This window comes from Acartia tonsa, chromosome 2 (assembly GCF_053477335.1).
Source record: "Acartia tonsa isolate MP-2025a chromosome 2, ASM5347733v1, whole genome shotgun sequence".
Taxonomy (NCBI): domain Eukaryota; kingdom Metazoa; phylum Arthropoda; class Copepoda; order Calanoida; family Acartiidae; genus Acartia; species Acartia tonsa.
The window spans coordinates 11709898-11726886 of record NC_137261.1 but is presented as its reverse complement, the minus strand read 5'-3'; the positions used below and the strand labels follow the sequence as shown (position 1 = coordinate 11726886).

General features: G+C 34.6%; 1 protein-coding gene across 1 annotated transcript in view; it reads right to left on the bottom strand.

Annotated features, from left to right (window-relative positions):
- LOC145304356 (uncharacterized) overlaps nucleotides 1–10381 on the bottom strand; it is a 48265-nt gene extending 37884 nt beyond the window's left edge. The window contains exons 1-2 of the mRNA XM_080146227.1: nucleotides 10115–10381; nucleotides 5704–5754 (exon numbers count right to left, since the gene is read on the bottom strand). Of these exons, the coding sequence (XP_080002353.1) occupies nucleotides 5704–5753 (50 nt within the window). The 5' untranslated portion in view covers nucleotide 5754; nucleotides 10115–10381. The remainder of the gene's footprint in view (nucleotides 1–5703; nucleotides 5755–10114) is intronic.
- Nucleotides 10382–16989: the final 6608 nt, after the last annotated feature.

Genomic DNA, 16989 nt, shown 5'->3' with positions numbered 1-16989 from the left:
GTAAGATGGGGGGGGGGGAGTAAAAGTGGGTGGATTGCAGGTTTTGATATTTTAGCCCACTACAAGTTTTATTTTCTTAGAATTTAAGATTTAAGTAATAATAAATCCACTTGCATGACTATTTAAAATATCATTCAGTTTACTTATGTTTAAGGCATGTCTAGATATACTATTATATTTTAGTATATTAGATGTGTTCGGATTCCTGATAATATTGACAAGATCATTAAATGGGATTGATCCCCTGTTTCTAATCAAGCAGTTAGAACACAAAACAGCAAATTTAAGGCTTTACAAATACACTAGACTGCAAGTGTTGTATAATACTAAAAGTATAATTAAATGGCGATCACAATATTGAAGTTTACTTTTATTATCTATATGTTGAACTTACTAAAATCTTAGTAATTGTATAGTAGAAGCGCTACTATAAAAAAATATTATTTTTGCTGTGTAAAAACGTATTTGTAACTTATAAACACGCTTTTCGTGCATTTGTTTTATGTCTTAATAAATAGTTAACATACTAAACAACTTAAAAACAACTTACGGAAGAAAATGGAAGAATGAGTGTCTAAAATGGATATAGGATATGCGTGGATATATTGACAGGGGAATTTTTTTGTTAATTTACCTTGCTATTTGATATTGCTAATATTTGCTCATTTTTTGGTCAGTTTGTTCATCCAGTAGGAAGAAAGTGGTTTAGGTAAACGGAGATGGTGGGTTGGTATAGTTATTTAAGCCAGCTGGGAGTATATGCAAATCTGATGCAACTTCAAAGTAATAATATATCGATTGTGTACATTTTAATGACCATTACCCAATGGTATCATTTGTATATGTTTTATACACATTTTCACATATTTTCAGATAAACCAATGAAATGCAGGTTTTAACTTTAAGGAATTAGACTTAAAATAACTCCTTGTAAAATTATTTTAAATTTTTTGTTTTGTATAAATATTTGAACAGATTAGTGAGAATAAATTTCATGCGTAATGGTTATTTAATTGTGAACAATAATAAGCAATAATCATTCGTATATTTTTAGAATTATAAATCGATTTTCCAGTATGACTTTGAAACCGATTTATATCCGCTGGATTGGACTGGTTCTCAGTTATACTGAAAAATCATGTAGAAAAGTGCACATTGCCTTAATTCCACTTATTTGTCTTTTTCAATTTCTATGGATTTCATCCGGTTTATGCGTTTTTTCTTAATTTTCCTGTTCGTAGTTCAATTTTCAAAATATTTTTTTATTTGTAATGAAGCTACTCCATAATTCAAAATGTCCGTCTGGCCGTTAGAAAAAGTATGGAGGAAAGTGATTCACATAATTGATGAGCATCCAGAATATAGTTTTTGCAAGGGCTCGACTCGGCAGCTGTATGTCAGCCTTCTGTAAGCCTCAGGTAAATCACCCTTTTACAATTTTAAATACTAGCGGCTTCGCCCCTAGCCTTTAGGGGCTTTGCCCCAAGAGGTTTGATCAAACCAATTTTCGTATTTTAGATTTAAAATAAAAAAGAAAAAGAAAAAAAAAAATTTTTGGGGGGGAATTATTTTTTTTTTGGGTGGGGTATAGTCGACCCCACTATTTTATTTTTAGTTTTAAAAATAATTTTTTTTTGGGGGGGGTATTTTTCATTTTTGGGGGGATTGGGAGTGTCCCACTCCCCAAGAAAATAGTTATAAACCTTCCCAGGAACTATGAGAAGCTACCCTGAAAAGGAGAAACCGATCGGTTCAGCGGTTAGCGAGATCCTTCGCTACAAACAAACAGACAAACAAACACACAAACAAACAGACAGACATCGTTCTACTTTGTATTATAGATAATCTTGAAAGTAAAAACCTGATACAAATATAACAAACCCTCTTTTCAAACAAAACTTTCAAAGCATCCAAATGAGTTTGTAGTTGAGGTTTAGTCGCAGCTGCCGAGCCCGATTTTTATGCTCCTTCGGTGAGTTTATAACGGGCATGTAAGAAAATCACATTTATACAAAAGTATCAAAGACATAAATTTTTAAATGTTTATATTTTTGTGTGAAGGTTCGTGTGAACACTGAGCAATTATTTTATTTTGATAGGCTTCGCTACTCAGTACTCATTGATGTTGTCATCCTTGTTATTACATGAATGGGAATTATCTAAACTTCTTTCTATTATAATTTTCTTATAATATTACTTTAACTCAGGAAAGGTACAAGGGCATAACAATGATTAATAAATTAAATTTCCAATTATCCCTATCCCTATGGGCCACAAACTCTACTGGGATGTCCAATATTTGGATGATCTTGTATAATCATTGATTTACTTTAATTTAATTGTAAAACTTTTCTAAAAGTTTTAAATGATCTATTTTAATTAAATGGTATTTAGAGCAAATTATAAGAGTATTTACTCAAAGGCAAAGTTGGATTTTTAAAAACCAAATAAACTAATTATTAGAACAGTGTTCTTTATATACTGTAAATTTGCTGTGCATAAAGCGAATCTGCTAAAATGAAATACATTTCTATTCTGTTAACAGATTTTAAAACTATATTATTGGATATGTTAGTACTTGGATCTCACACTAGTTTTTCATGTTCTCCAACAAAGAGAAACTTGCAGCAGGCTAAAATAGCGATGCCCCCTTTCACACTCTTTATTCCATTTCTCTCTTCCCACTGTCTGGATGAACAAACTAACTAATAAACGAGTTCCATTTTAGTAGGTAAGCTAACTTGACGCCATTTTTTATCAACATATTAATTTTAAATGAAGTCCGTCTGTAACGTTTAGCTCTTTTCGTAAATTTAGACATGTTAGAATTGTCCTATCGATTTCAAACTCTGCATTATGATTCCTATTACAGGTTGTAAAAAATCAACGAGATTTTAACAGAAATTTGTTATCCTTTTAAGCAGCTTTACAATGGTTAGTTGCCCTTGCACTTTTAAAACTTTCTCAAACTACTTAAATATCCAATATTTAGATTGACTTTCATGTCTTTTTTTATTATATGAACATTGTGTAGAAAATGAACATCTCTGGAGTATGGAGAGTGGTATACATATCCATTGATGTTGGTAACTCAATTAACAAATTCAAAATACAATTTTCAAACTTTTCCTGACTTTATAAGGATTGGTGCAGAAGTTATTTTACTGAAATGAACCTATTTTTCTTCTTTTTTTTTTGTAAGAGAAGTCCAATTAATTCTGAAATTAGTATTACTGATTTGTAATCATTTATCCCATCGTATTATAGACAGCTTTCCGAGGATATTAAGATAAAAAATCATAAGTTAAACAGTTTCGTTAACCCCTACCTACGGGCCGAAGGCCTTTGTTAACAAAACTGGTATTAATTGATAACTTTTATTTTACTAGTCGTGGAAAATTGTCCACCAGTTTATCTTTCCATATTATTAAAATTCCAAAGAGGTTCATATAATGTCACATAAAACACAAGAGCAAGTGGGTCTAAAGAAAAAAAATCCACTGTGTGGTGTTGTAATCATTTACGGTTCTAATGACATTCTAAATATATTTATATTCTGGACATATTAGTAAATTTCCCTTATGTTGATGGAGTATCGGTGGTTATCTTTTGATGTTGTGTATTAGATACCTTACATATTCTAGAGGTTTAGGTATTGCAAACAAAATAGCTGAAAAAAAAACATAGTTTCCAAAAAAACGAGATGTTCTTTTAATGTTTTTATTTTGTATGATTGCGTTTTTAGCTGTTTCTTTAATATTATTCCAAGGGCTTTTGAAAAAGAAATGAAAGAACAACATCAATATTTTAATTATTCTATACCAATAAAAATCCTTAAAAAACTTTTCCTTATTCAACTCAGAAACAAGGAACCAGGATTCTGAAGGATTTGCTAAAGGCCTCTAGGGGGTGTAGCCAGAAGTTTTATCATGGGGTCAATAGTTGAAATGTAGAAACATGTTATCCTATATGATTCGTAGGTAGAATATTTTTGATCAGAATGAAATTTAAATTACATCTCAATCATAAATTGTGTATCGTATACAAATTACAAACTATTCCACCGCCGAAAACAAGAATAAGAAGCAAAACAATAGCAACATCATTCTCATATAAAAGTCTTAAGATTATGATACTTGATATAAAAATTTTAAATAAACGCCTCTAGGGGCACTTGATGGAAGAGTGGTGGGGGGGCTTGGTGGTTAAACTCTCTAAAATTAGTTATAAACCTTGAGAAAATTGAGTAAAATCTTATTTTCTCAATGATTAGAGTATTTCTGCTGAGAATGAGTTGTTTATTTATATGTGTACAAGACTGTGCATTTATGTATATCCATTAAAATCTCAAAAACACCCCCCTCTCCTAAGATAGAGTTAAGAACATTTTTTTTAGAATTTCATAATATGATTATGAATAACAAAAGCTTACGATTCTAAAAACAAATAATTGTACCAAGTCACAATTAATTTTGCGAGGTATGATTATTCTTTTTATCATTGTTACTCTGTGTTATAAAAAATCTAGGAACCAGGTAAGGAGTGGTCGGTCAATGAGCTTTTAATTTTTAATATCCACATTTTAACCATTCTCTTTGCTTTGCCAGGGATATTAAGGGATAAGATACTGGGTGATAGATTGATAATTTTACAATTATTATAAACAAAATTACCCCTTCTGAATAGAAAGCTTGGACACTACTAATTGTACCAACCAAAATGATACCATAATAATAAACTTTGGAACACTTTTCGTCTTCTAACAAATTACTTTCTGTTCTTTTGTAGCCACTTGGCTTTGTTCAATTCATATTTCCGACACTATTCACTGATATACAAAGACCTTATTGAAAGTCGACACAGGCTCTCGCCCCGTGAGTAAAGTTACATATAGCTCGTGCCCCTATTCTATTACTTTAATATATGACTACTAGATTAAACAAATATATAATATGTAAAATTTCTGTAAAATTCTGTAAGGTTTGCAAACAAAAAGTTTTTGAATAAAAATAGATGGACATTACCATAATTTAAAGCCCAACCCATATCATGTAAAATTTAATATTCAATCACTTTGCTCATTTAAATTTATTCTTTTATTGTATCCTATTATATCAAGTAGTAATTTTTTACATATGAAGTTAAAGATTTCGTAAAATGCTGGTGCAAGATTAGCTATACTTTTCAGGGAAAATTTATGCATGTCTTGGGTTGTTTAAGGTTATTTTGCTAATCTCCTTAGAGGCTAGGGGTGAAGCAACTGTTATAGGAAGACATAATAATACTATTGCTCCAAATAATATATAACAACTATTGTTTTCCATCATATCGCAATAGACCACAAAGACACTTTTGAAAAAAAAACATGTTTAATTTAAGGTTAGGTTAAGTAATGATTACAAGAGCCTCGCAGATTTAGTACCCTACTATCTAACCAAAATAAAATATTACAAAATATATATTGAAATGCAACACTATAGGCTTCTAGGAAAACTACAAACAAATTTTTTAAAAATAAAAGCAAAGATTATCCCTTTAAAGATTTAAATGTGTAAAGAAATTTTAATTGAAAATATTTATGATGATGTCCATATGAATAAATAGGCAAACACAAAGAAACATAGTTTCTGTAATACAGAGTAAGGGAAACTAAGCTCTATTAATCAGAACATTCTGAGAAAGTAAAAAGAAATCAAGGCAAACCTGAAAAGTTCAACGGTCCATTCGGCCATCATCACTCCAATAGAACCCATTCTAAAACAGAAAAGAAATATAAATTCTCTGTTTAATACTTTTCTAAAACAGCTAAATAGTTTTAAAAATGCCAAGAACTAACATGTTTTACTTAAAATTGTATATTTTAAAAGTAGCTTCTGAGACTGAGAGCCTCATGGACACATATCTAGGTAATTTCTAACACCTTAATGATTTTTTTTCTCATTCAGCTAGTAAGACAAAAAGTACAAATATCTAAAATAATTCTTGGTAAACTATTGTGTAGGCGAGGGCTCTGAGAAAATCACCTTTCTTATTCACAGCTTATTTTACCATGGGTCGTCAATCCCTTATTCATACTGCTTGCTGAGAGAAGAGTATTATCAATCGTTGACTTAACAACTTTAGGGACTTTTATTGAATTATGATTTGTTGGTTCATTAAGTTGAGTGCCCAAACGTCTCATCCACAAACTGTAAACTACAGAAGGAGTAATTTTGTGTATCAGCATTGGTGATGTATGTACATGAATTTATCGGCCATTATCTTATCCCTCTAGATCCAAGAGAAAAATTTTCAAAATAAAGTGGGGAAGGGGCACTTTATGGGAAAGCATCGATTCTTCTATTTCTTTGTTGATAACAATCAAAACACTAAATTGTATTATTAATAAAGAGGAAAATTACAAAGTTCTTCTATAGATTACCAATTTCCATTAGATTAGAAAGTTTTAATACAGTTTGTTACAATGATAATCATTCTAAATTTCTTAAATTGCATTTGCAAAAAATTCACATTGACAATCCTTTCCAAATTGTTACTGCAAATTATGTGAAATTTAGATTTCTTGGAAACTGTTGGTGAAGGTCGTCTTATGAAATACTTTTCTACAGAAAAAAATATCTTCATCGTGAAAAGTATTAGGTTATAGATGTCTGAAGTTCAATAGGTATTTCAATAAATCTTTAAAAATCACTACTTGTTTTTCTTTATATATTAACTAGCGGATACGCCCCAGACCCCTTAAGGGGTACTTGAAGTGTGTTAAAAAAAGGAAAGTTATAAAACTTCCCAGGACCTAGGAAAAGCTATATGAGCTAAGGAGAACCATATCGGTTCAGTGGTTAGCCAAATCATTCGTTACAGACAAAAAAATACTACTTTATATGATAGGATTGGCCTGTAACTATGAAAATATATCAACAAAATTTACCCCGTCTATGGTAAGTAAATAATACCAAAAAGCTAAGTTTACTCAACAATTAAAACCAAACTAAAAGTAAACAGCAAAGCAAATACACAAATAGCACATGAATACACTATTAAAACCCAAGCGTATCAATTGATACTAAATGCATTGATTATTTTGGACAGTGTATAAACTTGAAAACTCAATAAATCCGTAACTTAAAATAAAGACGAAACATAATTTTTATACTTTCTATAATGGTATGTATACAACTTTTGTGCACTTCCCATAACTTGATTCATTAAAAAATCCATTAATTAACATTTAATCAAAAATTTAAAGTAATAATGATAATAGCTAGAGGATTTTTTCTCAGTAAAATATCAATCTGAACTCGTGAGTAATCTAATGTATGTATAGCAACTGAGAAAATTCGGAGCTGTAAATGTACAAAAATGTAAACATTTTGCACATATTATGAAAGTCGCCATGTGATTGTCCAACAACCATATATATTTACTTTAAACCCCGTTTGCGCAATTCCAATTTTAATCAAACAAGATTTAAATTGCATTTAAAACATGGATGATGTTGTCCATTACATTATAAGCAAATACGAAAGTAATACATCGTTGTAAAGAAAATACAACTTTTTTTTATTAATCTTAGTTAAGTGATGTTAATGCTTTCCCTCAAAAGCCTAGCGAGCATACAATCCTTTCCCTTTTTTATTGAAATCAATCGAAAAAAAATATGTTTTAGTTTTTGTTTATTTAAGCCCATCCCATCCTCTGCGGTGGGCCCTTACTTTGCCGGTCATACACCTGGGAAACCTAACCTGTACCCAACAAAGACTAGCATTACCATACCTAGAGTAAAAAACTAACAGAAAAAATCCACCCCCTCCCTATTTTTGATCTTTTAAAAATGATGTGTGTGGTTTGGGAATTATGTGCTCGACTTGGAATTATAGGGGAAACGGTTGTAAATTTAGAAAGTAAGGTTGTAGAAAAGCCTCGTTTACAAAGAAGCTTTTATGATTGAACCGTTTTGCAAAAGTTTTTGAGCGCAATAATATATATTTTGGCAGTCATGAGTAGTTGTAATGGCAATACTTATTTTTATTACCAGAGCTACTCTATCAATCTCATCGTCCGAAAATGGGAAATTTTTAAAGTAAAAATTATGAAAATAAGACATAAAACCCTGTATAATGGTTGTACTGTTATTACATCAACATAAACCTATAGAAATAGTGTCTTAGGAAAAACTTTTATTTAATATCAAATAAAGCACATTAATTATTGTTTTCATGTAATGGTTTGTAGATTAAAGATGAGTAGGGGTAATTTAAAATATATATTTTTTTTAATTTAAGGGGGTAAAAAGGTTGAGGCTTTAAAGGTTGAGGGGGGTAAATAGTAAACAACCCTTTATCCCACTTCTTTTTGAATATTAAAGAATCCTTTGTAAGAAGACAAAAAAATCTAATTTATTTTACGAAATATAATGTCGTACGATTTGCATAAGAACTCATTTTTGTTGTATATTTTATGTTTCTGTAAAAAGGTAAATATAAAACAACAAGGATGACAACATCCATAAAAGCGAAGCACTGAAGCTGTAGGACAAACAGACATTAACACTTGTATAGTGTCTGAACTGAATAATCAGAATATAAAAGTATAAGAAGCAAAATTGTAAGTAAATTTGTTGAAAAACTGCTTGATTATAGAGTTGCTTCGCTTAAAATATTGTTCTTTGTTGTCCCAGGAATCAATATACCAAAAATCAGATCAAACGGATAATTAGATCACATAAAAATTTGTTGTTAAAAAAGTAGAAAAATCAACATGTTTAAAAAGGACGTACGGACATTCTGGTAATGATTATAGATTTGCTACGCTTTCTAAATCGTACCTTACTACTACAGTAATCACCATGCAAAGTTTGAAATCGATAGGGCAATTCTAACATGCCTAAATTAATGAATAAAAGCTAACTATCTCGGACGGACGGACGGACGGACCGACCCTAATTATAGAAAAGCTTCGCTTTTAATAAAATGTGCTTTAAAACTTAAATCGATAGAATGGGAAAAAACGCAAAAGACGATTGACTGACTGATATTTATTTTACGAAGAATAATTTATTTCCTTTCTTTCTCATTCTATTTGATTTGCAACATTGAGAAAACAATTTTGGTAATGCAAAAAGACAAAAGGAGTGTAACAAAAAGGTATTAAATTTAGACAACATACAGCTAAAAGTGCCTAATAGTTCCATGAAAAATAAATCTAATACATGACAGTTTTTAGGTGTGTGACCTCTCTATAGTTGAAATTCTCCTCAAGTAATTTTTTTATCTATAGATAAAAAAATCGTATGTTTAACAAGGATGATAACTTTAATTAGCAACAAAGCACAACAGACATTTTCAAATAGTGTAATAAGTAAATCCTTGGTCACAAGAGCATCTTTCAGAATATCTTTTTTATACTAGCACAGTATATTCTGCTTTTCCAAAAATGTTCCATAGTTTTTTGTTTTCTTGATTAAGAAAAAGTATTATTTTATTGCATTAAGAAACCACACACAGAATCATAATTTAACATGCAAATAGAAATAACTTCTAAACCAAAAAAAGTTTTCAATAGATTTGCAAATTTTAATATTTTCGTTCTTGTTCGATCTTCATTTATATGCATAAAGGTTAATTTAAGTTGACGGGTCTAAAATAAGTCAAAAACCAAATAAATTTAACAGATTACTTTCAGTAGGAAGGTTTTTTTTGTCTGTAACTTTTGATATCTACAAAGCCAATTGAGTTCTCAATTTTAGAAAAACCTACACATAGTTACACGGACAGTTTAAGGCTATTTTTTTCTGTAATATTAGTGTTTGTCTATGTCCAAAAAGATCCCGCATATAGCTTGACCGACCCGTTTACGATTTTAGGAAAGTTTATAATTGGTACAAGGCAGTTTTTGAGATATAAAGCTCCAGAAAAAATAAATCTCCCTTCCAAAAAATGCTCTCTTCTCTTAAGAAATAAATGTTATGAGGGGAGGAGGTAATATCCATTCATGTATAGGGGCCATGCTTTCTTGTAAAATAGGATGACAACAGCGAAGCTCTAACTACGAAAAGAGCTAACCGTTACGGACGGACCGACCCTAATTATAGGTAAGGTTCGCTAATAAATATTACCTGATAATTAAAGAAAGTACTTCTGATATGTGATATTAAATTCTTATTTTAAAAACTGTTCACTTTCTTTCACTATTAACTTTTTTGTTCACTTCTCGTTCTTTTCTGTGCACAGATCTGTCACTTTTTACACTATGTATATTGCGTACACTCTTTAATTGTACACCGCTGTACACTAAAGCTGTACACTATATATATTAGTGTGTACAAGGGAAAAGCTCCAAACTGCAACCTATTTCATTTCAACATCAACATTTTCATTTTTCTACAATTTAAAATATTGTAATTGTACCTCTACTTATAATGTTATACCTTGTTGGCCAAAGAATCCTTATTCCCAAAATCAGATAAATAGAGTAAGTATAGTATACAAAAAATTTGGGTATAGCCCCTTTCGCGACAACGCTCTTTAAGGGGCGATTACTCGTAATTTTAAAATTGATTTTAATAGGTTATTTTAGGTTAGGTTAGGTTATATTGGGTTAGGTGATTGCCCCGCAGGGTTAGAGCCCCCCGCAGGGGCTATAAATAGGAGAAAAGCTACTGTGAAAATTACGAAGAATCGCCCCTTAAAGAGCATGGCCACGAAAGGGACTATACCCAAAAATTGTTGTCAAAACATTTTCAAAAAAAATGCATGTTACAGGAATCATTATGTAAAGTTTGAAATTGATAGAACAATTCTAATGAAACCAAAGTAACGGTAACAGCTATCAGTTACGTACGGACGGGTGACCCTGATTGTAGAAAATGTTCTGCTAAAAACGAACAAACAAATTTTGAGTATGCTAGGGTCGCAGCTGTTTGTAACTAATAAATCATGTTTCTTTTTGTTTGTTTAAATTAGTATAAATTTAGGCTTATCAGATGGACCTTTTTCACCCCTTCATCCCCTACCCTATTCATAAAAGAAAATTAATATCCACCCTACCCAAAAAATATTTTTTAAAGGTTGAAAAAGCCTTCAAAAGTATGGCTCCAGACATAGGACAATGTGAGTTATATAATTCATTTGAAACAAACTGTAGAAAATTTTATTTTCTTTTGGCAACTTCTTTTTTAATAAAATTATATTTATGGAATATCTATTTTTAATTTATTAATTATTAAGGGGGCTTTCTAAAAAGACCAAGAAACTAAAAATAGGATAATGCCAAAAAACATATTGTCTATTTAACAAGTTAACACAATGCAGTTTGTAAATAAACCCTACAACACAGCAGTATAAAATATATAAAAGGAACCTAGTAATAGTGTCTAACTCTTTATCTTTGTGACGTAACAAAAATCGAAGGTTGAGAGGGTAGGTGGGAAAGGAAACCCCTAAAAAAGAGATTGATTTTTGTTACGTCACGAAGATAAAAAGTTAGACACTATTACTAGGTTCAACGTTATTTTACTACAAAACAGTATTTAGACTTTTTAGCAAACTATTAAATACTATGTGACTGAAGTCAAGAAAATATTAAAACATTGATTTTTTTATTATTAAATGTTTTTTACCAAATAGGTTTACTCATGGATTTCATGAAATAAAACAGTGGACGATAAATTGATATACATCCCTATGATCCCCGTGATTATACTTATAGATATGATAAAATTAGCCATTTCTTTGATAAACGTAAGAACGCCTCTACATCATAAATAAGTAAACAATGCCCATAGTAGTTAAGCCTATGAAAGAGACAATCATTCTAAATAAAATTGTAAACCAAGACTAATGAGAAGATAGATTTTATCAGGGCTCTCAGCCGAGCATAAGCCTTAATTTTGAATCAGCTTGTGTGCAAAAAAATCGGGTATAGTCCTTTCCATGACATCGCTCCATATGGGGCGATGATTTTAATTGATCGCCTCTTATGACATGGGGCGATGTAATGGCTCCTTGAAAGGAGCGATTTAATAGCCCCTTATAACAAGAGGCGATGTTATGACTCCTTGAAAGGAGCGATTTAATAGCCCCTTGCCCTAAGAGGCGATTAAATGATCCTTTATCGCTCCTTTATCGCCCCTTCTAAAGAGGAGATGATATGTCCTCTTATCCCAAGGGGCTATTTAATTAAATATCGCCTCTTCATGGCCCCTTCACTATTATATATATCTTAGTCCCTTGATGGCCCCTACATCGCTCCTACATCGCCCCTTCATCGCTCCTCCATCGCTCCTTCTCCAAATTTATATTACATTGTACTTTGATGGCCCCTACATCGCCCCTCCATCGCTCCTACATCACCCCTTCATCGCTCCTTCTTCAAATTTATATTACATTGTACTTTGATGGCCCCTACATCGCCCCTCCATCGCTCCTACATCGCCCCTTCATCGCTCCTTCTTCAAATTTATATTACATTGTACTGTGATGGCCCCTACATCGCTCCTACATCGCTCCTTCATCGCTCCTACATCGCCCCTTCTCCAAATTTATATTACATTGCAACTTGATGGCCCCTACATCGCTCCTACATCGCTCCTCCATCGCCCCTTCATCGCTCCTTCTCCAAATTTATATAACATTGCAACTTGATGGCCCCTACATCGCTGCTACATCGCTCCTCCATCGCTCCTCCATCGCTCCTACATCGCCCCTTCATCGCTCCTTCCACAAATTTATATTACATTGTACTTTGATGGCCCCTACATCTCTCCTCCATCGCTCCTCCATCGCCCCATCGCCCCTTAATAGCCCCTTACCTTAATTTATATAAAAAAGCCCCTACATAGCCTCTCCATCGCCCCTTAATAGCTCCTTACCTTAATTTTTATAACATAGCCCCTACATAGCCTCTCCATCGCCCCTTAATAGCCCCTTATCTTAATTTATATAACAAAGCCCCTACATAGCCTCTCCATCGCCCCTAATAGCCCCTTACCTTTATTTATATAACAAAGCTCCTACATAGCCTCTCCATTGCCCCTTAATAGTCCCTTACCTTAATTTATATAACATAGCTCCTACATAGCCTCTCCATCGCCCCTTAAAAGCCCATTACCTTAATTTATATAACATAGCCCCTACATAGCCTCTCCATCGCCCCTTACCTTAATTTATATAACATAGCCCCTACATAGCCTCTCCATCGCCCCTTACCTTAATTTATATAACATAGCCCCTACATCGCCCCTCCATCGCTCCTACATCGCCCCTTCATCGCTCCTTCTTCAAATTTATATTAAATTGTACTGTGATGGCCCCTACATCGCTCCTACATCGCTCCTTCATTGCTCCTACATCGCCCCTTCATCGCTCCTTCTCCAAATTTATATTACATTGCAACTTGATGGCCCCTACATCGCTCCTACATAGCTCCTCCATCGCTCCTCCATCGCTCCTTCATCGCTCCTACATCGCCCCTTCATCGCTCCTTCTCCAAATTTATATTACATTGCAACTTGATGGCCCCTACATCGCTCCTCCATCGCCCCTTAATAGCCCCTTACCTTAATTTATATAACAAAGCTCCTATATGGCCTCTCTATCGCCCCTTAATAGCCACTTAATTTAATTATATAACATTGCCCCTACATAGCCTCTCCATCGCCCCTTAATAGCCCCTTACCTAAATTTATATAACAAAGCTCCTATATAGCCTCTCCATCGCCCCTTAATAGCCCCTTACCTTAATTATGTAACATAGCCCCTACATAGCCTCTCAATCGCCCCTTAATAGCCTCTTACCTTAATTTATATAACATAGCCCCTATATAGCCTCTCCATCGCCCCTTAATAGCCCCTTACCCTAATCTATATAACATAGCCCCTACAAAGCCTCTCCATCGCCCCTTAATAGCCCCTTACCTTAATCTATATAACAAAGCTCCTACATAGCCTCTCCATCGCCCCATAATAGCCTCTTACCTTAATTATGTAACATAGCCCCTACATAGCCTCTCCATCGCCCCTAAATAGCCCCTTACCCTAATTTATATAACATAGCCCCTACATAGCCTCTCCATCGCCCCTTAATAGCTCCTTACCTTAATTTATATAACATAGCCCCTACATAGCCTCTCCATCGCCCCTTAATAGCCCCTTACCTTAATTTATATAACATAGCCCTACATAGCCTCTCCATCGCCCCTTAATAGCCCCTTACCTTAATTTATATAGCATAGCCCCTACATAGCCTCTCCATCGCCCCTTAATAGCCTCTTACCTTAATTTATATAATCCTTACCTTAATATATATAACATAGCCCCTACATAGCCTCTCCATCGCCCCTGAATAGCCCCTTACCCTAATTTATATAACATAGCCCCTACATAGCCTCTCCATCGCCCCTTACCTTAATTTATATAACATAGCCCCTACATCGCCCCTCCATCGCTCCTACATCGCCCCTTCATCGCTCCTTCTTCAAATTTATATTAAATTGTACTGTGATGGCCCCTACATCGCTCCTTCATTGCTCCTACATCGCCCCTTCATCGCTCCTTCTCCAAATTTATATTACATTGCAACTTGATGGCCCCTACATCGCTCCTACATAGCTCCTCCATCGCTCCTCCATCGCTCCTTCATCGCTCCTACATCGCCCCTTCATCGCTCCTTCTCCAAATTTATATTACATTGCAACTTGATGGCCCCTACATCGCTCCTCCATCGCCCCTTAATAGCCCCTTACCTTAATTTATATAACAAAGCTCCTATATGGCCTCTCTATCGCCCCTTAATAGCCACTTAATTTAATTATATAACATTGCCCCTACATAGCCTCTCCATCGCCCCTTAATAGCCCCTTACCTAAATTTATATAACAAAGCTCCTATATAGCCTCTCCATCGCCCCTTAATAGCCCCTTACCTTAATTATGTAACATAGCCCCTACATAGCCTTTCAATCGCCCCTTAATAGCCTCTTACCTTAATTTATATAACATAGCCCCTATATAGCCTCTCCATCGCCCCTTAATAGCCCCTTACCCTAATCTATATAACATAGCCCCTACAAAGCCTCTCCATCGCCCCTTAATAGCCCCTTACCTTAATCTATATAACAAAGCTCCTACATAGCCTCTCCATCGCCCCATAATAGCCTCTTACCTTAATTATGTAACATAGCCCCTACATAGCCTCTCCATCGCCCCTAAATAGCCCCTTACCCTAATTTATATAACATAGCCCCTACATAGCCTCTCCATCGCCCCTTAATAGCTCCTTACCTTAATTTATATAACATAGCCCCTACATAGCCTCTCCATCGCCCCTTAATAGCCCCTTACCTTAATTTATATAACATAGCCCTACATAGCCTCTCCATCGCCCCTTAATAGCCCCTTACCTTAATTTATATAGCATAGCCCCTACATAGCCTCTCCATCGCCCCTTAATAGCCTCTTACCTTAATTTATATAATCCTTACCTTAATATATATAACATAGCCCCTACATAGCCTCTCCATCGCCCCTAAATAGCCCCTTACCCTAATTTATATAACATAGCCCCTACATAGCCTCTCCATCGCCCCTTAATAGCCCCTTACCTTAATTTATATAACATAGCCTCTACATAGCCTCTCCATCGCCCCTTAATAGCCCCTTACCTTAATTTATATAACATAGCCCTACATAGCCTCTCCATCGCCCCTTAATAGCCCCTTACCTTAATTTATATAGCATAGCCCCTACATAGCCTCTCCATCGCCCCTTAATAGCCTCTTACCTTAATTTATATAATCCTTACCTTAATATATATAACATAGCCCCTACATAGCCTCTCCATCGCCCCTGAATAGCCCCTTACCCTAATTTATATAACATAGCCCCTACATAGCCTCTCCATCGCCCCTTAATAGCTCCTTACCTTAATTTATATAACATAGCCCCTACATAGCCTCTCCATCGCCCCTTAATAGCCCCTTACCTTAATTTATATAACATAGCCTCTACATAGCCTCTCCATCGCCCCTTAATAGCCCCTTACCTTAATTATGTAACATAGCCCCTACATAGCCTCTCCATCGCCCCTTAATATCCCCTTACCTTAATTATATAACATAGCTCCTACATAGCCTCCCCATCGCCCCTTAATAGCCTCTTACCTTAATTTATATAATCCTTACCTTAATATATATAACATAGCCCCTACATAGCCTCTCCATCGCCCCTAAATAGCCCCTTACCCTAATTTATATAACACAGCCCCTACATAGCCTCTCCATCGCCCCTTAATAGCTCCTTACCTTAATTTATATAACATAGCCCCTACATAGCCTCTCCATCGCCCCTTAATAGCCCCTTACCTTAATTTATATAACATAGCCCTACATAGCCTCTCCATCGCCCCTTAATAGCCCCTTACCTTAATTTATATAGCATAGCCCCTACATAGCCTCTCCATCGCCCCTTAATAGCCTCTTACCTTAATTTATATAATCCTTACCTTGATATATATAACATAGCCCCTACATAGCCTCTCCATCGCCCCTGAATAGCCCCTTACCCTAATTTATATAACATAGCCCCTACATAGCCTCTCCATCGCCCCTTACCTTAATTTATATAACATAGCCCCTACATCGCCCCTCCATCGCTCCTACATCGCCCCTTCATCGCTCCTTCTTCAAATTTATATTAAATTGTACTGTGATGGCCCCTACATCGCTCCTTCATTGCTCCTACATCGCCCCTTCATCGCTCCTTCTCCAAATTTATATTACATTGCAACTTGATGGCCCCTACATCGCTCCTACATAGCTCCTCCATCGCTCCTCCATCGCTCCTTCATCGCTCCTACATCGCCCCTTCATCGCTCCTTCTCCAAATTTATATTACATTGCAACTTGATGGCCCCTACATCGCTCCTCCATCGCCCCTTAATAGCCCCTTACCTTAATTTATATAACAAAGCTCCTATATGGCCTCTCTATCGCCCC